Source organism: Megalobrama amblycephala, linkage group LG1 (assembly GCF_018812025.1).
Source record: "Megalobrama amblycephala isolate DHTTF-2021 linkage group LG1, ASM1881202v1, whole genome shotgun sequence".
Taxonomy (NCBI): Eukaryota; Metazoa; Chordata; class Actinopteri; order Cypriniformes; family Xenocyprididae; genus Megalobrama; species Megalobrama amblycephala.
Window position 1 is genome coordinate 37971256 of NC_063044.1, and position 19641 is coordinate 37990896.

The 19641-nt window shown below is 43.9% G+C and overlaps 2 protein-coding genes across 3 annotated transcripts; one reads left to right on the forward strand and one right to left on the reverse strand.

Moving 5' to 3' along the window:
- Nucleotides 1-1160: 1160 nt before the first annotated feature.
- On the reverse strand, nt 1161-7190 carry mpg (N-methylpurine DNA glycosylase). The gene is made up of 3 exons (XM_048191612.1): nt 6613-7190; nt 2060-2264; nt 1161-1772 (listed from the first exon to the last, which is right to left on the reverse strand). The coding sequence occupies exons 1-3, from the start codon at nt 6832-6834 to the stop codon at nt 1360-1362; spliced, it is 840 nt and encodes a 279-aa protein (XP_048047569.1). The 5' UTR covers nt 6835-7190; the 3' UTR covers nt 1161-1359.
- Nucleotides 6663-19207, forward strand: LOC125268967 (interleukin-21 receptor-like). Of its 2 annotated transcripts, none has more exons than XM_048191631.1 (7): nt 6663-6800; nt 16433-16575; nt 16675-16798; nt 16890-17083; nt 17169-17326; nt 17494-17680; nt 18445-19207. In XM_048191631.1, exons 2-7 carry the CDS (start codon nt 16506-16508, stop codon nt 18447-18449), a joined length of 738 nt encoding a protein of 245 aa, XP_048047588.1. In that variant the 5' UTR covers nt 6663-6800; nt 16433-16505; the 3' UTR covers nt 18450-19207. The 2 variants fall into 2 exon arrangements, with proteins under 2 accessions (XP_048047588.1, XP_048047580.1); XM_048191623.1 differs by lacking the exon at nt 6663-6800 and adding an exon at nt 7602-7754.
- Nucleotides 19208-19641: the final 434 nt, after the last annotated feature.

A 19641-nucleotide genomic window follows, 5' to 3' on the forward strand; every position in this document is an offset into this window, starting at 1 on the left:
TGCAGGCCCTGAAGACTCCAGTGCGGAGAAACAGAGAATTGTAATTACAACAAAAAGTGCAACATGGTTTTTCCAAACATCTGTAAAATCAATAAGCACCAGGAATAACAAGACTATTTATTAAAGAAACATGCTGTTACAAAAACAGACATGTTCAGAACTCCAAAAAATGGTTCACTCAAAAGTGACAGTTCTCATTAATTACTCGCCCTCATGTCGTCCCAAACCTGTAAGACCTTCGTTCATCTTCGGAACACAAATTAAGATATTTTTGCTGAAATCCAAGAGGTTGTCAGAAACCTATACACACAAATGTCATTCCAAATTTCAAGTTCCAGAAAGGTAGTCAAGACATCGTTAAAATAGTCCACGTGACTACAGTGGTTTATGAAGCGACAAGAATACTTTTTGTGCGCGAAAACAAAACAAAAATAACTTTATTCAAAAATGTATTCTCTCCCATGCTGTCGATACATGTATAGACAATGCAGCACTTCCGGGTTCTACATCAGAAAGCTGACTCAGTATTGGCTGAAGCTGTAGACGTGAGCAGCACGACGCATGTGTGTGATAGTGGCGCAGGAGTCGGCGTTCTGACATAGAACCCGGAAGCGACGAGGTTGCACTGTCTATACGATGTAAACAGCATAAGAGACTGACATGGGAGACGAAATTTTTGAATAAAGTCATTATTTTTTTGTTTTCTGCCCACAAAGTGTTTTTCTCATTGCTTCATAAAGTTAAAATTGAACCACTGCAGTCATGTCGACAATTTTAACAATGTCTTTACTACCTTTCTGGACCTTGATTTTTGCAATGACATTGCTGTGTATAGGTAGGTCAGAAACCTGTCGGATTTTATCAAAATATCTTAATATGTGTGAATGAAGGTCTTACTGATTTGGGACGACATAAGGACGAGTAAATTATGAGAATTTTTGGGTGAACTAACCCTTTAAGAAAATTATTGGTGAATTACTGGTGAATGGCTTAAGCTTCAGTGTTTTGGTCACATTATCATATGGCTTTATATACCATTATCGATATACTGTAAGTCTTCTAGACAATATATAGAGAATATAAAGTTCAAGCCATGAACCACTTTATGATGCTTTTATGGTGCTTTTTGTCTCTTTTTTTTTTTTTCAAGCTTGACACGCTTTGTTCACCATTCACTTTAATTATATGGAAAAGAGCAGCTTGGACATTCTGCTAAACTTCTCCTTTTGTGTTCTACAGAAAAACAAAACAAAAAAAATCTATACAAGTTTGGAATGACATGAATGATGACAGAATTAAAATTTTCGATTGAATATCCATTTATAAAGCAATTTAATCACTGAACAACATGAAGACCTTTCAAGAGACTGTCTTTTCCGTCTCATTGTAGGACTGTGAGCGCATCTGACGCTCTGCGTCTCTGTTCAGCACGCTCACACATGGGTGTCCTCTCAGGTAGAACCGAAGTGGTTTGGTCGCCCATTCCCCATGAGACTCAACTCCGATCCGATGGGCCGACACCACCTCTCCAGCAGGAACAGTCTCTCGCTCCAGGTCCCTCTCGAGCCACACCTCGGTATCAGTGGCCAGATCCCTGCGGTCGAAGCAGCGCTGTATATCTAGCGCTTGGCACAACTTGGACGGGCCATTGCAGAGCTCTTTGTCCTTAAGGTTTTTGGCTCCAGCTTTGCGTTTGGCTGCTCGCAGGCCCCTCATGACGTCCTGACCGCTCAGAGGCTCCAGAGAACGCAAAAGCACGGCCGCCCCCTCCCCTGCACACACACATAGTAGAGTAGTTAGCAAGGCTCCTTGCTGTCTCCTTCCTGTTGGCATGTGTCTGTGTGCATATGCTCCAACCTTTCTCTAGGTTTATATAATGTGCCAACTTGACCTATAATGAGAAACAGTTGGAGAGAAGCAAAACAGCAGCAAAACAAAACACTTGTTTCTTGCATAACTAGCGGTTAGGGATCTGTGGTTACAGCCTTCCGGCTCCATCTCCTGTAAAGCCTTATTCCTATGTGCATGTGGTCAATTAGAGTGGATTTTGGAGCCTCACCTTGGCTGGATACGTTCATGCAGAGGTAGATGCCGTAGATGGGATAGACATAGATGGTCCCAGGCTTCATGAACATGGCAGTGTTCCTCTCTGTGCGTTTTCCCCCCGCTGAGTGGGATGCCTTGTCCTCCCCACCCAAATATGCTTCGGTTTCCACAACCCTTCCTCTGAGCTCAGTGCCATCAGTTCGCTTCCTCACCAACACCTTATACACACAGAAACCAGATATCACACTCTTTCCTGCAAAAACACAGTCATCTTATGTCCAGCAGGTGGTGCAAATGTGCCAATAAATTCGACTGAGACGCATTAGACTAGATCAAGTTAGTAGCTGGTGCTGGCTGATGATACCTAAAATCTTGTTGCTTTTTGAGCAAAGGTGAGCTATTATTTTTCTAAACGACTGGATCTATGATTCTTTTTAATATTTGATAAAACGGGCAAAACATTTGGGGTCTGTAAGGTTTTTTGCATGTTTTTTTAAAAGTTTCTTTTGCTCACCAAGGCTTCCATTTATTTGATCAAAAATACAGTAAAAATAGTAATATTGTGAAATATTATTGCAATTTAAAAAACAGTTTCCTATTTCAATGTAATTTATTCCTGTGATCAAAGCTGAATTTTCAGCATCATTACTCCATTCTTCAGTGTCACATGATCCTTCAGAAATCATTCTCATAGGATGATTTGATGCCGAAAAAAACATTTCTGATTGTCAATGTAAAAAACAGTCGTGCTGCTTCATCATTTTTGTGAAAGCGATCATTTTTTTCAACATTCGGAATGTTTAAAAAACAGCATTTATTTGAAATAACATTATAAAATCTCAAACTTTTAAACGATGTACATTATTAAATAATTTGGCATAATTACTATTTCTTAAAATATACTTAAAATAGTTTGTGTTTATTAACATTTAACATATTTATTAATATATCTTTTCTCTTTTACATTTTTTATGACAAAACAAGGTTAGTTAAGGTTATAAAATGTCATGAGACATTTTATGACTTGATATTCATTAAAAAAAAGTTGTTTTTTGTTGTTGTTTTTTCTTTTAACTTTTATTTAATGTTTAAAAAAGCAACTGAACAACATGCAGTAGCTTCTAAAATCTGTGTTCAATCAAAATGAGTTCATTTGGTTCACTTATCTTTTGAAAGGTTGCTTAAAAGGTGCTAAAAAAGATGCTGCAGGCAGTCATGCAGGGAAGTAGAGCAAATACAAAGCCACTGTGAATGATGTTTATGCAGTGAGCGCAACAGAGTGTGAAAGCCACAAGTGTCACCTTCTCTATACTGGCTGCAGGCTGTCACGCTGGACAAGTGCTTGGTCACACTGAGAAACCCATTATGGGTCAGACCGGATACCCTTCAACATGATAATGACTTTTCATGCTTCTCATTACACCCTTTCAATTTAGACACTGGTAAACTGAAAACAAACAAGGGCATATTTTGTGCTGGTTAACTGAACCTGAAACTCTGCACTGTCATGCAGCGACGTGGCTAATTTTCTGGTATTTCAGCAGCCTTCTTTCCATTTTAAACCTCATTAAAATGCAAATTAGGCCTCTCTGTGTCCGTTCGAGTCTATTCTGTGCTCTGGATTCAAAAGCTTCCTGTATTTAACTCAAATGGTTCCATGAGGTTAAGCTGTACTTCAAGTGTTCACACACTACTGAGTGAATCAGCGTGGCACAATTGATATGCTGTTTACATTCTAGTCAGGGAGTCATTAAAAAACTCAGTTCTAGAAGCCAAAGTGATTCTTAACTTTTTATCTAAAAAGCACCACATTAAAGTCACCATTAAAACATAATGGACAATTCTTAATGGAATATAGCAGTGTTTATTATTTATCCATGTACATCATTATCTTTTTTTTTTTTATTATTCATGTGCCCTCATAATCTTTAATCAAAATAACTTCTCCCTCTTGCGGCAACATCTCTTCTCTTCTTTGATGATGTGTTTACTGGCGTGAGGGCGGAGCAACCTGTCACTCACATGAGATTCACCAATAGCAAACCACAACAATCCAATCAATTCTCAATGGACAAAATTAAGTCCCGCCCTATTTTCTCTTGATTGAGAAGCCGCTTCACTCAGATATTTTAACACATTTTATAAGCATTAATTTACTAGCTCCAACACAATTTTGTGGCATTGCAAAACATTTTCTTCCATAAAGTCAGAATTGGGCTTCTGAACCCTGAATCTCCTGCCAAGGAATGAGTGTGCGTTTGGGGTGTTGCTCATTTCTGGGTGTCACTTCATGATTTCATCACAGTTTCTTCTGTGAATAATATTTTACAGGCTTGGGGTAATTTTTCTGTCTTCTGAAATGAGAGGGCACAGGATTACACTCTTAACCCTTTCCTTCATACTGTATGATAGTAATAAAATATATGATGAATATGGTGATGCCATTTGAATGTAAATGAACCAATATTAAAGGTGCAATATGTAAGAATTTTGCAGTAAAATATCCAAAAACCACTAGGCCAGTGTTATATATTTTGTTCACTTGAGTACTTACAATATCCCAACTATTTGCAAATCGCGAGAAAATTGCAATTTTATCGAAGGCTCCGGGACGTGTGAGGAGTCGCCTGTCAATTGCGTCATTCCCGCGTTACCCTTTTCCGGTTTTATTTTGTAGAAACCATGGAAACACCAAAGACGCTTTAATATATTACATGTTTTAATAGGCAAGGGAACAACTGTTTTGATATATTTATAGACAGAAAACAAATTATTGTTATGTAGCTCAAAACATTTATTCTTATTGTTTAAATCTAATTTTGATTTTTTGCAAGTACCATAATTTACCATGCCTCCGAGAAAAACACTATTTTGTCAAGTAGCTAACATAGCATAATCAGATGCAGCTTTATTTTAGTAATACAGCATTTTCTCCATCATACAATACGTTTTAAAATTAATTACATGCCTTTTATCAACTCAAGCCATCCAGCGTTTAATATGATTTTCTAAAATCGATCTATCTTACTGTGTAACAAGTGTCTCACAGCAGGCGCTGAGCAAATGCACAGAGTAACGTTATAACATAATTTTCAACACAGTCAAATGTATCTAATATGATAAACAGAGCTGTGTTACCTCATACTCATGACCGGAAAAGAGGAAGCAGCGCCGGCGACTGTGTCATAATAAAAGTCCTGCTGCTCGTGAGGAGTGTGTTGTGCAAGCGCTCCAGTGGCCTCATTCAGCTCCACAACACTCAGTCCTGCTCTGCTTCAAACTACAGTAACGTTAATAATCGCATCCATGAACATGATTTCTGCCCGACTCCAATCCCTATTCTATTACATAGGCTGTTGTGTTGGAGACGACATGTCCCAAGATTCCACTCTAAAACTTGGCATCATCAAGCTACGCCTGTTTTGAATAGGCGACCTCTAGTGGACAGAAATCTTACATACTGCACCTTTAAGTTAAACATATAATGCAGGAATCTCAGGAATCATTCCCAGGAAAGGTGCCATTTATGTATATTACAATCTGCATCCCCATGATATACTGTTGATATAATTAACGCTAAAAAAAAAGTCCCAAATACTACATTTTTGGAGGCTGTTTAGTAATGCAAATGACATTTAATAGAGCGTTTTATTGTTATATTTGGGTCAGTGACGAATAAGGTTTTTAAAAGTGTAAAAAAACAGGTTTTACTGAATGACGATATTTTCAAACAATGTTAACAGGCTGTTAACATATCTAGCTAGCAACAGGACAATCAGGCATTTTATATTTGGTATATTTAGTTTTATAACGGTTGTACTGAATGACCTGATGTTTCGGGACATGCCTATGAGCAAGTGAAAACATGAATTTTTGAATAGTTAAGAGAGAGTTAGTTACTTTGCTTCACGACCATGTGATCCTGTGCAGGTGTCTGAATGATGTCACATCCTGTCACATGATATTGACCGCATAACTTGATCCAAAATAGTCCCTTTATATTGGTTACTCCAAACGACATCAATGAAATTCATTCTTTCTCATAACAAAGCAACGACTTATACGCATAATTTTAATACCATCTTGCAGATGTTAATATATGATGTTATAAAATCATGCCATAATAAAAAAATGTATACATTTGTTACATTTTAAGATATTTTAATCACAAATGAAATGGCTGTTTTGGCCTTTGGACAGTTAAATCAAATGAACTTTTGACACTTCAAAATCTTTAAAATACCTTTATATGTAGCAAAATATAATTTAAACCTTTTGGTTTCAATAAAAGAGATTTAGCTATACATCCTTTGGATGTCATATCTTTGTTTTTTATTATTATTAAGGCCTTTGGACATAAAAAAAAATGATCCATCAGGTCATTACATATTTTTTTATTTTTTATTATTCTAATTCAGCTTTCTTTTAATGAGAGAAAACGATTTTGATAGATTAAGTTATCAATAACAAAAAAAAAACCCTGTCACTTTAGGAAAGTTCAGCAGTAATCTTTTCTTATGAGATGATTCCTGAGATTCCTGGACCCTTAACGTTACCTCAGCTTACCTTGCCGAGAAAGGCCTTGGCCAGATCAACGCAGGGCTGGTGGAAGAAGCTGTCACTCAGTCTGACAGGGGCTTTCCTCGAGAAATAGGGGCTGAGATGATGATCCAGGGTGTTCGTGTCAGACTGACACTCAGTGAGTCTCTTGAGAGGTTCACCATCAGCCTGATCGCCGGCTGATTCTGACTGAGGTAATGATGAATTCTTTCTCTTTCGTGTTGACATTATAAATATTACAACATATTAAGCTATAAATATTTAACCCAAACCATAAGTTTGTTACGAACTTTCTATCTTTTTTTTCTTCTAAAATGCTAAATAAACTGAGACCAAAAAGCACGCAAGATTAACGTCGTGTAACGTTCATGTATGTTTCATGTCGCTTTTATAGTTCAATAACTGCTACATGTTTCTATTTGTGCAGATTGTTTTTAATAAGTATAACTGCGGTCTTGAAGAAAAACAAATACTTAAGACATACTGTCGCTTTTGTGTTGAGAGGATGTAAGTTGAATACGGAGTTACAGCAGCTTTAATAGATTCATTCAGTTCATTTTCAGCAGCCCGGGTTTGTTTACTTTTAGCACTCTGTGACAAAGCATTCTGGGATACTTAAAGGGCCAGTGGCGTTTGTGTGACATTTGATTGTAGGACAACTGAGTTGTTGGTTTTTAGTTGTTTTGATTGATCTTCGGATGAAATAAGGTGCAAGTATTTTTCCCACTTCTCTCACAAAAGTTTTTCACCCAAATAACTGAGTAGAAGTTTTGGTAATGATTCAAATGATGTACAGTCACATGAGACATGCCACCGAGATCTGTTTATGTGCATGAAAATTATGTCATGACAGCACCAAAACAATCTCATGGCAATTCACTATTTTACGTAATTTTTATTAATTAATACAATCTCATTCGTTCGTTTTCGTACTATCTGCTTGCGCCCCAGTGACGGGTATGTTTAGGGGTGGGGTTATGGGTGGACCTTCATGCTTACTAGTAACCATACGTTTTTGTACACATTGTACAAATTCATATGAAATCGCCACCTCATAAGTTACCAGTTACGTTTTCCTTGACCAGTTTGGACAGCACTGACTGCAAAGCAACAGTAACTAAGGGCGGGTCTTTGCGAAGAGACAATTGGTGAGTGAAATTTCATTTTTGGTTGAACTATCTCTTTAAGAGACCATCAAAAAGAATTGGGCACTGGTAAACACCTACTATAATACAATAAAATAATGTTGCTTGCAAAAAATAAATAAATAAATAGTCAGAATACACAGATATTTTCTGATTGATCATCAATGAAAGAAGATTTTCTTTACAGATAGGGCTAACAGGGATGCCATGTTGAGATAAACATAACCAGCCGTGTCTTAAATGTAGACAACAACAAACTCATTTTCCAGAGAAGTGGGAACGGCAGAGGATGATGCTCTCGGATCGGTTGTTTAGAAAGAAAAATATGGGATGACTCCGTATACCCCTTTACGAATCTGAAACATTTCCACATGTAGAGATATTACACAATCACAATATTACACAATAGATACTACTAGAAAAATAAGAGCAGTCCTCATACGAGATATTGTCAGTAGAGTGTATAATGGTTTGTAAGTCGTCTATTAATGGTGACTCAACAAAGAAATAGCAATAAACTGATTGTATAACTGAAATTTTAGTGTAAAATAGTTGTGGTATATTATATTCATACCTTTCATACTCTCCATTCCTAAAGAATGCTTGTGTTTTGTCAGCGCTCAGAGGGAGTGAGTTTCTGTGGTAAGGAAATACTGACGAACCACCACACACATTTTAGGGTTCAGTTTAAGGTTAGATGTAGGCTTCATAGCTTGAACAACATTATTTATATCAACCAATCTTTTCCCTCTGGTTTTAGGGAAACCATGACTTATTTTAATTTTGATAGGAATGTTCCAGCCATGAGGAACGTTTTAGTCACATATAGTGCAGAATGCATTATTGCTGTGGCTTTTTATGGCTAAGATGTCAGATGTATACTTATAAGTAATTTTTCTAAAACATTACACAGCAAATGTTCAGAGTTGGCATGACTTTAAAGGGACAGCGTGACGCGCAGTGGCTTTAATGGGACTTACAGATTCAGGCTTTAACTGAGCCACTCTCTACGGTCCCAGCATGTCTGTCATCAGTAGCAGCAGGCTGACTCCTGAACACCTGGCCGATTGCCTGCGGACGCTCCCAAAGGACACAACCACTAGCTGTTAAGTTCAGTGAGACTGAAGAACAGACGACAGGATGGACAAAAGCCTGTCCCAGGCCTCCCATCTGACTCCTCTGAAGCCCCTCCAAAGTCTTTGAAGTGCTTGCAATATGTTACTGTGCTTAGGAAAGTTCAAAACTGGGCCTAGGGATTTTTCAAAGCCTTTATCCTACTAAGCTTCTGCATGTAACTCGTTGTGGTATTGCCTATAGTCACCAATTTTGATTCTTTAGAAAACGTAATTATATTATATATAATATAATATGTAATATATTATAATATATATTATATTTTTATTTTTGACATGGTACCCAAACTCAACTCATTTTAAGGGTAATGTATGTGTTTGAGTGTATGCACTAGGATTGCCTGATTATATTGTTGGGTTAAGGCCCATTCACACCAAGAACTATAACTATAAAGATAACGTCTCGGTTACAAAGGTAACCCTCGTTCCCTGAAGGAGGGAACGGAGACGTACGTCGGATGACCGACGAATAGGAATCTCGCTAGAGAGGCCAATCTACTTCGAGTGTAACTAAACGAGCCAATGCACATTGGCATGCAATCATATGCATCAGCTGCTCGCCTCGCAGCGCGGGTATATAATGAGCAGCAGGTGCGTTGCATCTTCAGGTTTTCGCTGAGGAGCCGAACCCAGCAGGTGGCAGCATCAGCAGGACAGCGCCTGTGGCGACGGGACGTACGTCTCCGTTCCCTCCTTCAGGGAACGAGGGTTACCTTTGTAACCGAGACGTTCCCATTCAGTCGGTCACTTCGACGTACGTCGGATGACCGACGAATAGGAATCCCTACCAAAGCGCCACAGGAGGTGCCCTCTTCCAGTGCTCTGTTGTGAGCCACCTGAACCCCCTTGCCTAAGGACGGTGGGACCGGGCTCACACAGAGAGGGTCGATCACTGTTGTTCCCAAAACCCACTCAGTGAGACTATAGATACCACTGGGAGCGTAACCTTACGTCAGATAAGGAACGCTGCGGAAGCCATATCCTTCCCCGAAGGAGTTATATGGATAAGTACATATGGACTAACCTTGTAGGTTGTACAACATATGGAAGAACTGGGGTGACTCCAACTTGGTGGGTTCTCCCAGAGGGAAAGACACGGGCTTCGATTAGGAGCAACCGTGGAAAGCCGCATATGGGATCCCCGTAGGGTCACACATATGGAACCCAGCCTAAATCCGGTTCTCAAGGATTCAACGGAGTAAGGCCTGGCGACCGACGCTCCGCCACGTCGGCTGCCGAAGGGATGTCGGAGGACTCGACAGGGTCTGCCTTGTAGGGACTCTCTGGAGAAAAGAAGCGCATGTCGCGCAGCAAGCGGACACTAAGCCGGGGCCTCTCCGTGCCTCTGACCTGAGGCGAGAACACGGGAGGAGACCGGCTCCACACGAAGGCTATAGTACCTAGCGAACGTGTTAGGTGTCGCCCAGCCCGCAGCTCTACAAATGTCTGTCAGCGAGGCGCCACGAGCCAGCGCCCAGGAGGATGCTACACCTCTCGTGGAGTGAGCATGCAACCTGAGCGGGCAGGGCACGCCCTGAGCTTGATAAGCCAGGGCGATGGCATCCACTATCCAGTGGGCCATCCTCTGCTTGGAGACAGCCTTTCCCTTCTGCTGGCCTCCGTAACAGACAAAGAGCTGGTCTGAGGTCCTGAAGCTTCGAGTTCTGTCTATGTACCGTCGCAAAGCGCGGACTGGACAGAGCAAAGCCAGGGCTGGGTCTGCCTCCTCCGAGGGCAGCGCTTGCAGGCTCACCACCTGGTCCCTGAAGGGAGTAGTGGGAACCTTGGGCACGTAGCCAGGCCGGGGTCTCAGTACCACGTGGCTGTCGCCCGGCCCGAACTCCAGGCACGATTCGTCGACCGAAAATGACTGCAGGTCCCCTACCCTCTTGATGGAGGCCAATGCAACCAGCAGCAAAGTCTTCATAGACAGAATCTTTAAGTCTGCTGATTGCAAAGGCTCAAAGGGAGCAATCTGGAGTGCTCTTAGCACCAGAGCGAGGTCCCAAGAGGGTATGGAGGGAGGTCGAGGAGGATTTAACCGTCTCGCCCCCCTAAGGAACCTGATGACCAGGTCGTGCTGACCAACAGATTTGCCATCTATGTGGTCGTGGTAAGCGGAGATAGCAGCAGTCTGGACTTTGAGGGTGGAGGGGGACAGCCTACGCTCCAACCCTTGCTGCAAGAAGGAAAGCACGACTCCGATCGAGCATCTTCGGGGGTCTTCTCGGCGAGAAGAGCACCACTCGACGAACAGGTTCCACTTCGAGGCGTAAGCACGTCTTGTAGACGGTGCACGTGCCGAAGTGATGGTGTTAAGTACCTCAGGGGGTAAGTCACCTAGAACCTCCGCGTCCCGTCCAGGGGCCAGACATGGAGTTTCCAGAGGTCTGGACGCGGGTGCCAGAGAGTGCCCCGTCTCTGAGAAAGAAGGTCCTTCCTCAGAGGGATGGGCCAGGGAGGGGCTGTCGCGAGGAGAGAGAGTTCTGGGAACCAGGTCCGGTTGGGCCAGTAGGGCGCAACTAGCAAGACCTGCTCCTCGTCCTCCCTGACTTTGCACAGTGTCTGTGCAAGTAGGCTCACTGGGGGAACGCATATTTGCGCAGGCCCCGGGGCCAGCTGTGTGCCAGTGCGTCTGTCCCGAGTGTTCCCTCGGTCAGAGAGTAAAACAACTGGCAGTGGGAGGTCTCTAGAGAGGCATACAGGTCTACCTGAGCCTCTCCGAACTCTTTCCAGATCAGCTGAACCACCTGGGGGTGGAGTCGCCACTCTCCTGGCAGCGCAGCTCGTGACAGCTCGTCGGCCACACGGTTGAGCACACCGGGAACATGAATGGCGCGAAGCGACCTCAGATGCTTCTGACTCCAGAGGAGGAGATGGCGGGCGAGTTGCGACATGCGACGGGAGCGTAGACCACCTTGACGGTTGATGTACGCAACGGTCGCAGTGTTGTCCGTACGGACCAGTACATGCTTGCCCCGTAACGGCCCTTTGAGGCGGCTCAGAGCAAGGCGTACTGCCAGCAACTCGAGGCAATTGATGTGCCAATGCAGATGGGGTCCCGTCCAAACCCCTGACACTGCATGCCCGTTGTACGTGGCACCCCAGCCGGTGGCCGAAGCATCTGTGAATACCACAGCATGCCGGGACACTTGTTCTAGGGGCACTCCTGCCCGAAGAAACAAAGGGTCCGACCACGGGCTGAAGGCTTGGCGGCACTCCTGAGTGATTGGCACCCGGAACGTGCCGTGTAGCCACGCCCATCTCGGGACTCGGCCGTGAAGCCAGTGCTGAAGCGGTCTCATATGAAGCAGACCGAGCGGTGTTACAGCCGCTGCGGCCGCCATATGCCCCAGGAGCCTCTGAAAAAATTTCAGTGGGACCGCTGTCCTGCCGTTGAAAGTATTCAGGCAGTTCAACACCGACCGAGCACGTTCCTCTGTGAGGCGTGCTATCTGTTCGACCGAATCCAACTCCATACCGAGAAAAGAGATCCTCTGCACTGGGGCGAGTTTGCTCTTTTCCCAGTTGACCTGAAGCCCCAACTGGCTGAGGTGACTGAGCACCAAGTCCCTGTGTTCGCACAACTGATCCCGAGACTGTGCCAGGATAAGCCAGTCGTCTAGATAGTTGAGGATGCGAACACCCTGTTCTCTCATGGGAACAAGGGCTCCCTCCACGACTTTCGTGAAGACGCGGGGAGACAGGGCGAGCCCGAAGGGTAGGACCCTGTACTGGTATGCTCGACCTTCGAACGCGAACCTCAGGAATGGCCTGTGTCGCGGAAGAATCGAAACATGGAAGTACGCGTCCTTCAGGTCGATCGCTGCAAACCAATCTCGGGGACGGATGCATTCGAAAATGCGTTTCTGCGTGAGCATTTTGAACGGTAGCTTGTGGAGGCTCCGATTCAAAAGACGCAGGTCCAAGATCGGTCGTAACCCGCCGCTTTTCTTGGGTACAATGAAGTAGGGACTGTAGAACCCTGACCTCATATCGGCTGGAGGGACCGGCTCGATCGCGTCCTTCGCCAGTAGGACTGCGATCTCCGCACGCAGGACAGGGGCATCGGCAGCTTTCACTGTAGTGAAGAGGATGCCCCTGAACTTGGGGGGCGCCGGGCGAACTGAATCGCATAGCCGAGCCTGATGGTCCGAAGGAGCCAGCGAGACGGACTGGGGAGCGCTAGCCAGGCTCCCAGAGACCGAGCAAGCGGCACCAAGGGGACCACCGGCGTACCCGCCGCGGGGCAGCGAGGTGGAACGCAGGGACGCGGCCCGGGGGGCTCTCTGTATGAGGCGGCCCGAAGCGGGGTCACAGTGTGCTGTGCAACACTTACCTGCTTCCACAGGTGGACAGAGGGAGCAGTCGAGGTTTTGTCTGCCTGCTGCTCGCTGCTGTCCGCTGGCGACAGAAGAGGTGGATGAGAGTGGTGAGGTTCTTGCCCTCCCACTGCCCTCCGAGCCCTCTTCGGACCCGGAGATAGAGGAAACTGCTCTTTTATTGAAAATTTGGGTACCGCTGGTCGTTGGGCCAGCGGCGGAACAAAAAGGGGAAACAAAAGATTCTCCACCCGGCCCTCCTCCGGGGGAAGGAGCGGTGCGGTCACCACCTCCTGAAGAGCAGTCCCATCCATCTCCGGGTCGCCCGTCCTAGGGCCGCTTGGACTTGGCCTTGCCACCCTTCTTTTTAGGGGGTGGCGGGACGGGCTGGGCACCCCGCCCGCGACCGGCTCCACGACGCCGCTTGGATGGAGGCTGCTGCTGCGGCGTGGGAGCGGGGGCGGCCGCAGGGGGGCGCCCTCGGCGACGGGCAGACTGAGGTGCCGCCGGCGGTGGGGGTGCAGCAGCTGACCGCCTCGGCAGGATGTGACTAATGGCCTCAGACTGCTTTTGTACAGCCGAGAACTGTTGGGCAAAGTTCTCGACCGCGTCGCCGAAGAGGCCGGTCTGGGACACGGGGGAATTAAGAAACCTGACCTTGTCGGTTTCCCTCATGTCCGCGAGACACAGCCAGAGATGGCGTTCCTGGACCACCATGGTGGACATCGCACGACCCACTGACCGCGCCGTAACCTTCGTCGCACGAAGCGCGAGGTCCGTCGCGGTACGAAGTTCTTGTAGAACTTGCGGATCATGACCACCCTCGTGTAGGTCCTTCAGTGCCTTGGCCTGATGGACCTGCAACAACGCCATAGCGTGTAAGGCAGAAGCGGCTTCCCCACAGGCCTGATAAGCCTTGCCGGTAAGATCCGACGAGTGCTTACAGGCCCGGGAAGGGAGAGACGGCTCCCCCCGCCAGGTGGAGTTAGGGCACAGTTGCATAGCAACGGCCCGTTCCACAGGGGGTATGCGCGCATAACCCTTCGCCGCTCCGCCATCAAGGGTGGTGAGGGAGGAGGACCCACCGACACGGTTTCGGGCAGTAAAAGGTGCCGTCCATGTGCCAGTGAGTTCTTCATGCACCTCCGGGAAGAAAGGCACTGGGGTGGGGGACTGAGAACCAGCCCTTGCCACCCCGAGAAACCAATCGTCCAACCGCGAGGGCTCGGGACACGGTGGAGGATTCCACACGAGCCCGACCCTGTTGGCGGCCCGGGAAAGCATAGCCATCATTTCCGGGTCTGAATCGGGCACAGATGTCACTCCCGAAGGAGGCAGCTGCGCCGAATCGTCATCCCCGAAAGTATCAGGCTCACCCTCCGATGCAGCGATCGACATCTGGTCGTCATGGGGAGCTCCGAAGGATACGGATGGTACACACCTCTGGGGTGGTCCACCGCGTTCCCCCGGCAGCTCTACTGGCTGCGGAGTGCACGAGGGATGAGGGTTCCTAGGGGGTTGGTTCCCCGAAGGAAGCGCGCTCACCATGATCCTCAAGTCACCAGTCCCAGCGCCCGAAGCAACCCTCTGAGGAGGATTGGAACGAGGCGCCGGGACCGGGACTCCACCCCTTTGCAGGAAGTGGAGTCTCGACCGCAACTCCGCGACGGTCATCATCCCACAATGGGTGCATGACTCGTCCACAAACGCCGCCTCAGCGTGCCTTAAGCCCAAGCACGTGATACAGCGCTGGTGACCATCCCGAGGCGCCAGGTAACGACCGCATCCAGAAACACACAAGTAGAACGACATCTTTAAAAAGACGCGAACTACTCGTGTAAGCTCTTTCAGGAACTGCTCTTTCAAGTGCCGAAGCACGCAGGGGAAAGCCGCTGCAGCACAGACAGGGAATGTGCAGCCTGTCGTGTGCACTCTCTTTGGAGATGCCGCTCTTACCAGCCGTGAAAACAGCTTTTCAGCGCTCTTTAAAGCGCACCGTACCAGCCGTAAGAACGGCTTTCACAGCTGACACACAGCTTTCTTTGCTCAGTGGGCAAAAAAAGAAAATAAACAAAAGGAGAGAATCGGCCCCGCTGCTGTGCTGTTCCACCTGCACCAGACGAGAGAGCAGTAGAGAGAGCTGGCTCGTTCCTTTCACACTCGCTCGTAGATACTACCATGTGTAGTTCGGCTCCGAAGCGAAAAGCTGAAGATGCAACGCACCTGCTGCTCATTATATACCCGCGCTGCGAGGCGAGCAGCTGATGCATATGATTGCATGCCAATGTGCATTGGCTCGTTTAGTTACACTCGAAGTAGATTGGCCTCTCTAGCGAGATTCCTATTCGTCGGTCATCCGACGTACGTCGAAGTGACCGACTGAATGGGAACTATATTAGCGTTGGACGATAACGTTGCACGTGCGCGCTGCAGTTTTCGTCTGCCTCTTTAAATGCACGAACTTAAACCAGGATGGATTTTGATTGGCTGCAGGGTTATCCCGCGGAATTGGGCTACGTTTTAAACAGTTGCCATGGGTTTATTTTTCGCCCCGCGGGTTAAAGATTTGACATATTGCATGAAATATATTTGAGTAAAATTATTGTATTGAAATATTTTATATTTTACCAATGATAAAACTGTGCAAGATGTTTTGTGAAGGACGACCACTGGTAAGAAGCTGTGTTTGTGATGTTTGTGGTTTTCAATTTGCATAACAGTGACTGTAAAATATTTATTAGGTATAGGAATTGCATATTTTGAGTTCTGATATTTGAAATATGGTCATTGGGCTACTTTTGGGCTATTTTTAATTGGCCATATTGGGCTAGTTTTGTTACGCATGAAATGAGAACCTTGTGATGCCATCTGAAACGACTAATCAGAGATTTCAGATAACTTTGAGGTTAAGACCTCCTACATAAACAGGAACTTCTCTGTATATAAAACCATCTTGATGCCCTTCACTGCCACAGACTAAACTAATATTTCTCTAATGCTTCAGAATGAATTTGGTGAGTTGAGATAATTGTGTCTGTTCTATTGTCTTCTTTCAAATTTGAGCGTAAATACAGGAATGTGTGATACATGTGTATTTGGTGATTTTTAAGCATCATGTTTTGACTTTTAATGTTTATTTTTTATTAAATACATGTTCACTTTTATTTAAAGTAGGCCTATTTCTTTATCAGTTAAATAATTGTTCCATTTATGGCTATCTTTTCAGGGTCTTTTAAGTTGCATGAGCTGAATTATGCATTAAAATCTGGAAGTGTGTGTACATACAGTCCTGTACAAGAATGATGAACCGCACTGGAATGATCTGCATTTTCTTGGCTTTTTCAGTGGAACTTAAGGCCAGTTCACAGGGTAAAACATGCTTCTCAAATCTGCACTTTCAGTCACAGTGGATTTTACATGTACAGCACTTCCAAAAATATGTGACCATTTTCCTGTTGCATGTTTCAGCTGTGAAAGAAGGGCTCATCTGTGTGACAGATTACTGCAAAACTGTCAGCTGCTCTTTAAAGCTACCAGTCACATCCACTAGAAACATTTCGCACTGGCTGGAATTTCAATGGAACAATGAAATGTAAGCCGTTATTCATTACCATTGTCTGTTTAGAAATTCATACACTATTTTTCAGTTGAATTTGTATGCCAATGTAAGTGTGCATTAACAGTCCAGATGAATATGGCATCAAACACGGGCCGTATAGATGCCCACTCCAGAGAGCACGTGAAGATCACACCTGCACTTTCACTGTAAATGGAACAATGACTGATTTTGATATAGTTGCTGTGATTCTTCATTATTTGGAAAACGGCAATAAGAATTCGTCTCTGTTGAACGATCGTTGGGTGCCAGCAGAAAACAGTGAGTAGATCTTTATGTAATCAAAGAAATACTTTTTATTAGTAGTAGTATATTTAAAGTACATGAAGCTTCTCTCTTTTCCCAGTTAAGCCAAAAACCCCATTTAATCTGACATTACACTATACAAATGGGATGTATAATTTCTCTTGGACTTATGGATATGAAGATGAACATGGAAGTTATGGAAGTAATCTACCCATCAAGTACAACTTCCTTTACTACAAAGATGGAGATAAAGAGAGCGTAAGAGTAATTACAGTGATGATTCATCTGTAAATGTCCACCATTCATAGTGCATGTTCTCAGAGCACATCCTCTGTTTCACCCACATCAAAACGCCATCTATATGTGTGTTCTAGCTTTGAAAATTAATGTTTTCTATAATGGTTTTACATTTTTACTTTTTAAAGGAGGTCATTGTTCATCCAGACAATAAAATGATTCAGATCGATGAAATGAATCTTGATCCGGTCACTACATACACTGCTGTGGTGAGGTCTGGGATATATGAAAATACGAATATGAATTACAGAGGAACGTGGAGCGAGTGGAGCAGCGCAGTAAAATGGAAAACGACATACAGAGATGAATACCGTGGTACTGATTTACATTTACACTCTCATGTACTTGATTACGAATCTATCTGTTGCTGTGAGATTAAAGGTGCAGTAAGCTATTTCTGAGAAGTGTTGTTAAAAGTTGGTCAGACCGAGCAGCACAACACACTTGTAGCCAATCAGCAGTAGGGGGAGTGTAGGGAGAGAAGAGAGCACATATCACACCTCTCTTCATCAGTTTGCATTGGCTGCCAATTACACCTAAACTCACTACTTCAGACTTATGTGCCCTCCAGAAGCTTGCGTTCTGCAAATGAACAGCACCTTGTGGTGCCATCCCAAAGGGGCACAAAATCACTCTCACGGACCTTCTCCTGGTCTGTTCCCGGCTGGTGGAATGACCTACCATTTTCAAAAAACTGCTAAAGACATAACTTTTTCATCAACACTTGACCCAGTAATATGACTTGACACGGCACTTACATACTGTTGTACTCATGTTGATTTAATTTCTTCTACTACTCTCATTTGTAAGTCGCTTTGGAGAAAAGCATCTGCTAAATGACTAAATATAAATGTAATGTGACAGTTCTGAGTGTCGTTTTTATTATTATTTAGCTTCAACTATGATAAAGAGACATCCACTCTTGCATTGCATGTTAGTGCATTTTGAGGGTGGAGCAATGAAGGGAGGGGTGTGTTTGTTTGAGTTGATTTCAAATATGGACAGTGTATTTTTATTTATTCATTCATTTATTTTTTATTTATTTATTATTATTTTTTTTATTTTTTTGTTTTGTACAGGATGAGCCCAATCAAGTTGGCAAGATTGTCATTGGAACGTTTTTAACGGTTGGACTTTTAATTGTGCTCATATTTGTTCCTGCTGCAAGGTAATTGTTTATCATACACCTGCTATTGCCATATATTTTTACTGCAAAATGATGCACCAACACCAACAGGTGACAAAGTTAACTGTTATATTATATATATAAATTGTGATATTTATGCATTACAGATTGTTACATCTGATGTCTTTTTAGAAGTATTTACATGTTGTTTTTGAGTGTGTCTGTGCAGGAGAAGGTGTGGCCTGCACTCAAGCCAGCAGAGATCCTGTTTGGGCGATTCCCGTTGTTGATAAGGAACGCCCCAAACGCATTATCGAGCCCGACTTTGTGCCATTTGTTTTGCTCTCTTCTTTGATTGTGTGTGATTTGTAAAACTTGCTGTTGTTCAGTTCAATGTACAATTCTCAGTTTTGTAAAACTTGCTTTTGTCTTCAGTTATTGTGTAAATATTATTTGTAAATAGTTTAAGGGAAGTAGGGAATGCAACGCCATTTCTTTTGCATATATCGTTTATTCTATGTTTTGGGTTAAGGGAGCTAGGGAAGTTGCGTTGTATTTTTCTTTTAATGTGTGTGTGGTTTTTTAGGGAATTTAGAGGGTACTAAAATTAGTTATTTTTGTTTGTTATTTTGGCCTGGTTCACTCCTGAATTTAATCCCTTTGTTTATGGTTTCCACTATATTTTGTTAATAAATTTACCTTTTGTTGAAAATGTATCTTTGTGAGTGAGCACACATTAATTTATGTTGCGGCTGGCCCTAGACGGTCGTAACTTAAATTGGGGGCTGAAAGAAAGATGAAAAAAATTTCATGGGTGCCGACAACAGCAACATAATTCCAGCCCCTTTATCAAAATTACCAGGGCAATTTCAGACTTCAAATAGATGAGGGTTTCCCAACAGAGGGTTTTGAACCCTTCTGTGCATGGTTCATGAAATGACTACAAGGGTCTTGTGAGCAAAACTGCAAAAATAACCATAAATAAATCATTTGAAAAAATATTACTTTAAAAAATAAATGTTGAAAATGTTGAAAACCACTAAAATATATCAATAGATAGATAGATAGATAGATAGATAACAGTATAAAAACAGTAGGCTATATATATATATATATATATATATATATATATATATATATATATATATAT

Bases quoted from the DNA above. Each gene is read 5' to 3' on its own strand.
- LOC125268967 (XM_048191631.1), top strand. From the start codon at position 16,506: ATGATGAACCGCACTGGAATGATCTGCATTTTCTTGGCTTTTTCAGTG. The intron at 17,084-17,168 runs GTGAGTAGATCT...CTCTTTTCCCAG, and splicing joins TTGGGTGCCAGCAGAAAACA to TTAAGCCAAAAACCCCATTT. The intron at 17,327-17,493 runs GTAAGAGTAATT...TACTTTTTAAAG, and splicing joins AAGATGGAGATAAAGAGAGC to GAGGTCATTGTTCATCCAGA.
- mpg (XM_048191612.1), bottom strand. From the start codon at position 6,834: ATGTCAACACGAAAGAGAAAGAATTCATCATTACCTCAGTCAGAATCA. The intron at 2,265-6,612 runs GTAAGCTGAGGT...TGTGTGTATAAG, and splicing joins CCAAGGCCTTTCTCGGCAAG to GTGTTGGTGAGGAAGCGAAC. The intron at 1,773-2,059 runs GTGAGGCTCCAA...GTGTGTGTGCAG, and splicing joins CATGAACGTATCCAGCCAAG to GGGAGGGGGCGGCCGTGCTT.